At 34.1% G+C, this 9,708-nt stretch overlaps 1 protein-coding gene across 1 annotated transcript in view; it reads right to left on the reverse strand.

Moving 5' to 3' along the window:
- Positions 1–5,126: 5,126 nt before the first annotated feature.
- PXDN (peroxidasin homolog (Drosophila)) overlaps positions 5,127–9,708 on the reverse strand; it is a 35,064-nt gene continuing 30,482 nt past the window's right edge. The window contains exons 14-16 of the mRNA XM_010138193.1: positions 7,494–7,626; positions 6,124–6,237; positions 5,127–5,487 (exon numbers count right to left, since the gene is read on the reverse strand). Coding sequence (XP_010136495.1) covers positions 5,365–5,487; positions 6,124–6,237; positions 7,494–7,626 — 370 coding nt within the window. The 3' untranslated portion in view covers positions 5,127–5,364. The remainder of the gene's footprint in view (positions 5,488–6,123; positions 6,238–7,493; positions 7,627–9,708) is intronic.

Genomic DNA, 9,708 nt, shown 5'->3' on the forward strand with positions numbered 1-9,708 from the left:
AAATAGGGTAGATTTAGATTAGATGTTTAGGAAGAAGTTCTTCACTGTGGGGGTGGTGAGGCACTGGAACAGGTTGCCCAGAGAAGTTGTGGATGACCCCTCCCCTGGAAGTGTTCAAGGGCAGGTTGGATGATGCTTTGAGCAACCCAGTCTAGTGGAAGGTGCAGCCCAGTTTAGTGCCATACCTGTGGCAGGGTGACTGGAACCCGATGATCTGCAAGGGCCCTTCCAACCCAAACCATTCCATGATCTACAAACCGCTGTTCTGTTCCATATTGACTCTAAACAGAGATACTCCATTCATAGCTTTTCAGCTAAACATAGCTGGCCAGATGTTGTAACTTAGACGTATCTGATCTATACTCTGCCCTGTCTGTTACCAGGCTGGGATATTAAAGCACAGCAAAAGGACTATTCCTAACACTGCTGGGTGGAGAGCAAAGATGCTGGGCAGAAAAGTATGTGGAGGCGCAGAGGCCTCCTTGCCGTGTCACAGCAGGCTAAGTGTGAAAAAGGGAAAGAAAAGAAACAATTGCATGAAGCTAAACAGCCAGGGTAACTGCAAAGTAACAGTCTGATACTGCCAGGATGACTGCTTTAAAATACTCCATTAGCAGACAATGCTGACTTCTAATGAGACAGTACAATCTCCTGATTAGGTACATTATAACGCACATACTGGATCACTTTTTTCTTGTACATAATAAAAATTAATGTATTGAATTCTGAACTGCACTTCACTAATCCCCTCACTGTAGATGAGCATGACCATGAGAGGACAGTGAACAGTCTTTCTACTGGTAATTTTATAATTTTATTAACCTCTATATGCAAAACATTTAATCTATTTTAACAATATAACAACACAATAATGCAGAAGTTTTGAGAAAATTAGTCAAAAATACCAGCTTTTGACACTTTATTCTAGTTTCCAAACTAAAAGCATGGAACAGTCCCAACACATCTAAAAATCTCAATGCAAAAATTACTGATTTGATAAATACTATGAAAAAACATGAAACTTAAAATGAGAACATAAGGGAAAATGTTTTAGATCATATAATGACATACGCTATGGCAGCAAAATATTATTTTTAAAAAGTTACTGCGTATGGGAGGTCATTCTCCATAAAGACAAGTTTAATCATACCACAGTTCAATAATCTTACTGTAACCAACCAAAAGGAATAACGTCAATATACTTGATTTATTTCAAATACAGCTGAATCTTTCTCAGCATATCAGTATCAGTCCAAGAGTTTCATTCTAAATATCTAAACTTTGTGTTTGCTTTTTTTTTTTAATAACTGTTAACAAATTTCTTGGCAAGTATCTGTGTTGAACCCTGCTTGTTTTCCTGTTTGGACAAACACAGAATTATTTACTGAAACAAAACCTTCTCTTCAAGACTCTGTCTATTTTAATCTCATGGAAAAAAAAATTAAAAACTACTTGCAATGTAAATATTTGAGTATTATTAGATTAGGCTTAGGAACTTAGGAATTGACTGTGTCTGTTAAAAGTATGAGTTATTCATTGAAGTTACTAGAAAAATGTATGCTAGTACCTTGCCAAACTGATTTTATCTGAATTTGGAGGAAAAAAAAATCTGATTGGCCTGAAATTTTTATAGGATAGTGACTGAATACTATTCATCAACATTTTGGAAAAGCAACATGTTATTTCAGCAGCCTGCTGAAAAACATATGAATGAACCTATTGCAATTCTGCTTTTCCAGATTTGCCTTAGGCAATACTCAAACTATAGTGAAGCACAGTTAATGGCAACCTGAAAACAGTTCTTGACTCCGTGTCTTGAAGCCCATCCTTAACTTTTCCCATTACACTGTAAGGCAACTTAGAATTATATTAATTGCAATCGTATTTTATCACAAAATGCTTTATTGTATGAAGTCATGAAGAAACAGATGAATCAGGTGGATCTAACAGAGACTGACCCAGTGCTCTAGAGATCCTAACATCTCACCAAAGGATGAAAGTAACTCATCATCTGCTCAGCATCAATTCCTATCCTGTGATGGAGAAGCAAGATGAAGTAAATAAGATTTCTTGTGCACAGAAGACTCATTCTGAGCTGAGATCACATGAACCTGGATATCCATTTGTGTAATGATGTGAATAAAGAACAAATGTAGAATCGAGTGCACTGGATGGCAAGTTGTGGCTTGATCTATTTGAAGATGTAAAGAAACTGTGTAAGAACAGGTGTATGTAAGATTATGATGTTCCCATAAAAAAAATTGGGAAAACATTCCGCACTAAGACTTTTCAAACACACATTCGTGCTAACAAGTAAGTGTATTTTAAAATATTCTTTTTGAGTCTACGTATATTTTCCCCCATCATCTAGAAAAGAACAGTGAGTAGATACTTTAATTCTAAGTGTCATAATATTAAATAATCTACTGAATCTACATGATTCATTAGCTCATTGCTTAGTTCTCAGAACTGGGGTCTTGATCATAACAATCCTGCATAAGACAAGTAACATGGATCTTTGATAAAAGCCTACACACTGCAATCTTCAGAAAATAATCTGCAAATACATGTACTGAAAATAAATCACTTGGAACTTACTTGGAAATGTGTCCCATTTTATTTTAACTGAAAAGCATTCATTATACAGTGCAAACAGTTCTTTGGTAAATTTACTGATTAAAATAAAAACAACAATGACTTTGTTTTAGGTAACATTAGAAAAGAAAATAAATATGTAAAATTTGCAACATATTACAGCAATATTCTCACAGTGGATACTGAGGAAATCATTGGCCACTGTTTCAGAAATGTTAAAATCAATGCTGATTCTGCAGACGCTGCCATAAAACTGAATTAGTACAGCTCATTACTGATTACATTTTAAACTGCGGATAAAGACCTTTTTTCCTGAATAGTTTAGAATCAGACGGATGGCAGAAAATAACATTACACTTGTTTAAGCATATCCAGACTCCTAAGCCCATTTTACATACCATATGAATAAACAGTGAACAATGAAGAAAACCTCCCATTTTACTCTGGAGGCTGGAGAAAAGGAACCATCAGATATAAGGTACTATTTTATAATGTATAAATGGAAACTCTCTTTTCCTATAAGCGGAAATCTCGGGAAAGTTTATTTAATATAAAATTGGAATAAAAGAATGTAAGTAGTAACCAGCTGGATGTATTACTGCCTTATTTTACTGTTTAGACAGTTAAATTACATTTGGTTTAGCTCTGCAATTCTTCCTCTTGGAGAAATTCCTGCTATAGGTCACTGGGAGTTCCATCTGAGTTGGAATTACAGGACAAGACATGTGGTTTGGCCTCTCAACAAAAGTCAACAAAATACCAGAGTATAAAAGAAATACAGGAATGACAACCTCTAGGAACCATATGATACTCAAACATGCTTGCCACGCACAATTTCTAAGGTTATTAACATAGAAAATTACATAAGTCAAAACATTGTATATAAAATCAATTAAAATATTCTTAAAAATATAAATTGTAGTTCCATGTGTACCTCTACCACACACCTTTAACACACCACTCACATGTACATATTGCTGCTACCATAGTAGGAAACAAGTTTCTGTAGTAAGCTTTAAGGATACACCAAAGTCTGAATGCGTGTCACGGTATCAGTTTATCAAATTAGAAATTATTAATGTTAGTAATCAGAGAAATTATGTGCCAAAACATTATAGTGGAACTCATATTGCTGTGCTAGGTTAGTTATTAGACAGGTATTTGATCTACCATGCGATAATTAAGTATTCAGTCTGTTTGCATAATCAGAAATGTTTAAGATGAGAATGTTTAATTTTGGGCTGATTTCTTTGATACCCGAATGTCTGATACCCAAACTCAGAAGTCAGTGAACTCTGTAACTAACAAAAAGCTCTGGTTCTAGTCAGTCCTGGACTTTGGACTTGAGGATAGAACCACATATTCTAACATATTAAGTATTCAGGGAGAGAATCAATTCTGAATAAAACCAAAAAAGCTGTAAAATGAGGTATGATAGTTGTCCTTCACTGAATATAGTGTTTAATTCCTGGTCAAAAATATGCCGTTCGTATTCTAAAAAGTATGCAACTTCGAAATGCTAGCGTAGACATATACTCTATAACATCAAACACTTACTAAATGGGAAATAAAGTCTATTGGCAGAACATTTTTAACATGAATGATAAAAATATTGAGGAAAAAATATATGGAAAAAACCTTAAAAAAAACCTAAATACATTGTCAGAAAAAGTAGTCAATTCACAATTAATTATGTTGCTTGATTTTGATTGTTCTTTTTTTTTTTTCAACAAACAGTGCCATGATATAATCAGGACCATATGCCTATTGACAATACGCACAATGAATCAGTAGGAATTTTTGTGCACAAAACGGGATGTATCATCTTTACACATTTTCAAAACAGGGCCAGACAAATATGTGAGCTGATTTGAGATCAAGGGAAGCACGCTTTAAAACTGGACTGGATGGTCATGTAACAATCATTTAAAATAAACGAAGCAAGCACACAAAAAAGGCTGCCAAGCAATAACACGTTTTGACAAGAAGGATTATGTTCATTTTAAGATCAAATGCTACTCTGTCACGTATGTTTTCCTAGCAGGAGAAACACTGTCAATTACATCTGTAATATACATCCAGTTGCTGTTTGTATCTTCCAATTACATTTATTTATATTTCCTTACAATTTGAAAATTTTGATTAATTTTACTTCTGGAATTAATAAAGGCTGTTGAATGGTGTCATGTACTTTTCTTTATTTTCTTCCTAGTCCAGACACAGAAGTGATAGAGTGATTGAACAGAATATCCCTGCATAGGTGTGTGCAGAAACTGGCCCTCTATGGCATTGCTTTAGGCACACTGACCTTGTGTTTTCCTTTTCCCTGCATTTACTAAACAATAACAAAGAGCTAATTATCAAGTCAGACTGGTACTGAAAAGGGACAGCAAACTTCTAATGTTGCTAATTAAACGTAGGAAACAAAGTATACATTTTAGAGTAAGTCTTAAGGCCATTAATTTTGGGTACCTAAAACTACCTGACAGTGTTCTTTTGAAGTAGCACCAGTATGAGTTTGTCTAACCTGAGAAGATTAACACACAATTAGCTTTGACCTGTTTGCTAATTTCCCTTTAATTAATTTTTGCATTGTGATTACCTTCTTGGGCAGAAAATGATACAGTATGTTATACTGTTACAGCACCATTAGAATAATGTACATCTTGATTTCTTGCTGTTGTTAAAGACTGTAGTTACCTGTTTTTGCCATCAGCAGACATTGATAGGATTTGAGGAGTATGCACCTTAAATTCTTAAAAAGCAGACTTATGGCTTCTTTTTATTTATATTTTGTTTTAAGCAGACTGGACAGCAACCTCCTTTAACCTTCACAGGTGCTTCGCAGTCAGCCGGTGGGCATGATTCTACAAAACAGGTAATCTGACCAACCTGTGTCAGGAACAGAAGTAACAAAACCAGAACATACTTAGCAACGTGTTCCAAACAAGAAATAAATTTTTCATATTACTGAAGAACACGTTCTCATTCCTCATCTCTAGGATCTTGGTTACTATGATTAAACTTGACATAGTTTATTTCAGCATAAACTTCTATTGAGAAGGCTCTTTGTATTACACCATCTTTAACGGAGTGGTATACCATTTTATCTAACGTTCAGCCATGAAACTCGGGATGCCAAGTACTGACATATTTCTTTTACTATCTTTTTAAAAATTTCAGGACAGTAAAAGAAAAATGAAAATTTAGCACTAAGTTAGATGAGCTTTCATTGATCTTTATGCATTTTAGTGGATTTTTGCAAGAAGTCTCTCACTTCGCAGTTAATTTTGCCAGTACAACTACACATCAATGAAAATAGAAATACATCCAGGCTGGACTCAAAAACCAGTGTCAAGGGCAGGGATATCTAAACACTATTTTTTTTTTCCAAAAAGTAACTGAAGATCCATAAAAAAACAATAAGCAACAATTACCCAGAAATTAGCAGGCACAAAACTGAAACTGCTGTTTCTAAAACAGAACCTAGTGTAATTTCTATCTCAAAATGGATTTCCATATACTTACTTTGCATTCACACACAGTGCAAGGGTCCCTTTTCCAGGTTTCATTGCTGGAATATGATTTACCCTTCTCATCAGTGCAATCAGTTTTACTGAGGCGCGATTCAAGTTTTTTTATCTGGAAACATTTTAAAAAAGTTAATAATTGAATAAAAGAAAGGTTTTTATTTGTGCAATGTGTTCTGTCTTTTCTCTTATGCTGCATAATCCATGATAAACACCTGCCTGGGTTTTTCTTTTCTCTACTTAGTCTTCGTAACGTTAAAAGATTGGAAACAGGTAATATGCGTGGAAACAGCCTTTCCAAAGAATGCCAACAGAATATAGATCTTTCCCACCACTGGAATATACAACTAGAGCATACAAAGAGCAGCGAACTATGTGACGTACAGAAATACAGATCAAAACTTTCAAAACTGCCTGAATGAAAAGGATGTTAAATAAATAAATAAATAGATAAATAAAACACCTCAATTAAAAGTGTTTGCTTGGATTTTTGATCTCTATTTTTTCCCTAAGAATGGAAAAAAAAAGGGGGGGGGTGTATATGATTAGTTTATCTTGCTGATTGCATGCTTCTTGGAAACAGTAATTAGGGAGGCACGATTTTTAACAGCCCCTCAGTCTTTTACAACCAAAAAAGACAGAAGTACTGACTGAAATGTAAGTCTTAACACAGCATTTCCACTGACAAAATGGGAGCCCTGAAGATAAGTACAACAATGATTAAATAATACCATCAAAGATGGAATCAAGTTACTATGCAAACAAATATATGATTTTTGTGTATAAATTGCACAGAAAAGCTGCTCTGGAGGATCTTAATTATTCTAGGCAAACATTTTGGCTTAGTTTGGATTTGGCTGTCCTATATGGTATACATTTTTAAAATGGAATTTCGCTGTGGCTGCGTTACTCTGAACAAAGATTTTATTTATGCAGCACTGTAAAAGTCTAAGTGATCTAGATCTTAACTATGTTTACAGCTGTAGTCTGGCATACTACTTCTTATGAAATCTACATTTTAATCATAGTTTTACATAGATTCTATAAATTTCAGATAGTAAAAAAAGATTTAATTAACTCTACAGACAAATTTTTACAGAAAGCTAATTCCATATTTAGTATACAATGGTTACACAAGGCTTCAAGTTCGAAAGTCGAGAGGGTCTAATTGTACAATATTTCAGAGTGATAAAAGAAGATAGAAATAAAGAATAACAACACACCATGCTCTGTGTTGTGTTTTGTTTGAGATACTATGTGGTGGGTTTGGGGTGGAGTGAATTTCTAAATAGTAAAAATAGAAGAGGAGTGATGTTAGAAAAACATTAGAAATTAAATTTACAATTAGAAAATATTATAGTACCTTACCTGGTTTCTGAGGCTTGAAATGGTTTTTTGCATTTCCAAAACAAATTCTTTGAAGTCATTTACCACAGGTGTGTTTGTATTTTCATTAGATGCTGATGTGGCATTCCGAAAATACTTACTCTGTTTCACAGAGCTGCAACAAATGAATCCCGAGTAAGGACATTCATCTAGCTCATTTTGATTTGGGAAGATATTTTAGAACACTTAGCAAAAACGTAGAAGAAGAGCAACCAACAAATGTAGGAACTGGAACTGTATGCAGCACAAGAGCACAGAAGACCCACTGATGCTGAAGACAAACTCAGGTCAACTGAGTTTTGGATTACTGTTAATATCAGTAGCAAGAGGCAATTTCTTCTACTCAGAAAAAGCACATATGTATCTTATGCAGGGGGATACACAAAATTGTCATCAGTGACAGTGTAAAGCATCACCTTAAATTCACTGGGAAATCTCTTGAGTCTCCAAAATGAAGGGAGAAAAGTCTTAAAAACTGTTACCTGCAAACATGAGATTCACTTTTCACATTCAGAGTCATAGTTTCTCTCTATATGCACTCATTAGCAAAGCAACTATTTAAAGAAATATGATTTTTAAAAGGAAGAAGTTGGTTTTCATAAATAAATGAGAAGTATTTTTAAATATGAAGATATTCCTGTGTCCCCTTTTAACTAAGATTTGAAATCATTACTGATTACTGTACACAAAATTTAGAGTCTTTTGTCTATATTCCAGCTATTTTCCATTTTATATTTTGTCTACATTCCAGCTGACATTTGATAAGAGACACTAAGTTGTACACTAAATGTGTACACTAAATTGTGTTAATGGATTCAATCTGTCGATGGGAAACAGTTATCAAAGGAACTATCCATAACTAGTAATACATTATTCGGCACCACTTAGGAAAACACATTCAAAACCAAGGTTAACACTAATTGTTAAATCACTTACTACATTAAGTTCCTTGAATTCATACCAGCATTCCATTTTGTTAGCGTGTCTTCTCCAGACCTAAGGGGTACCCAAAGAATGAACTGGCAAATAAATCCTCTCTCATATAATAGGGCTTATGATTTATAATCCTTCTGCATAAATTAAAACAGTACTTATTGGCAGGTGTTCAAGCTACTTAGTTTCCCATAGTTTTTAATATAAATTCAAGAAAATGAGCTCTAAACAACATAACATGCCAAAATTCACGTAAACCAGCTGCTATTATAATAATAAAAAGTTTAATCTTCCCCACCTGCTCAAGTTATTGAAAATGAGAAGGAAAAAAAAAACCAAAAAAATCTCACCACGAATGCAATTTAAATAGAACGAGCATGAGAACTGATGAGAATGTTAAAGGACTGAGGTTGCTTTAGCTTTATGCTATAAATAAAGTATTGTAAATTAATTATTTTGTAGTCCTAATTAGTAATTGGACTGTTGCAGATTTTGAACTTCATTTTTGAAACACAAAGAGCAAGTTAATGAAATCAAGCTGCTTTTCAGATATAAGCATTAATTTTTACTTGCTTTCATTCTTATTAAATTTAACCCTTCTACAGTTTTAGAATTATGGGACTAGCATCTTTAAAAAGTGAATTGTGTTTTGTAAATTTAAAAACTTCTATCAGTTCACTAGCAAAGGCAGATAAAACATTCTTCTTCAAGGATTACTTCAAAGGAACCTTTTTCTCTCTATCGTCTATAAGTAAGCTTATACTTACCTTCTGTCTCCTCTTGTCTAAAATCCTGAACACCTAAAGGCTCTGTTACCTCAGTACAACTTCCTGTCAATTAAGTGAAATACAATGGTGGTACTTCTTCAGTGCTGTAAGATCCACCTAAGTATTTGAAACTGCTAAAATAAATTTACCTGTCTACGTATCTGCTTAGCTGCTTTCCTTGCCAGAGTGGGTAGACTCTGCCTGGTCATCTCAGTCAAGTAGGTAATTTTATTTGCTAAAAGAACATATGCTATGGGGAAAGAGCTATAATTCAAGAGAGTCTTAAATTTGTTTATCACTAAGGATCTTCACAAGAAATGTTTGGTTTGAGCAGCACTCATTCACTAATTCATAGATAAGTTTACATTCCCTGGAAATTACAGGGACTCTGTGCAGTTGATAATTTGAGAATGACATCGCGATTTACTTCCTTGCTAGAGTATTTTGAGGATTAGGGAGTTATAAACAACATTGTAGCACTGCTGTTCTCCATTCAT

This window comes from Buceros rhinoceros, unplaced genomic scaffold (assembly GCF_000710305.1).
Source record: "Buceros rhinoceros silvestris isolate BGI_N320 unplaced genomic scaffold, ASM71030v1 scaffold24216, whole genome shotgun sequence".
Lineage (NCBI taxonomy): Eukaryota > Metazoa > Chordata > Aves > Bucerotiformes > Bucerotidae > Buceros > Buceros rhinoceros.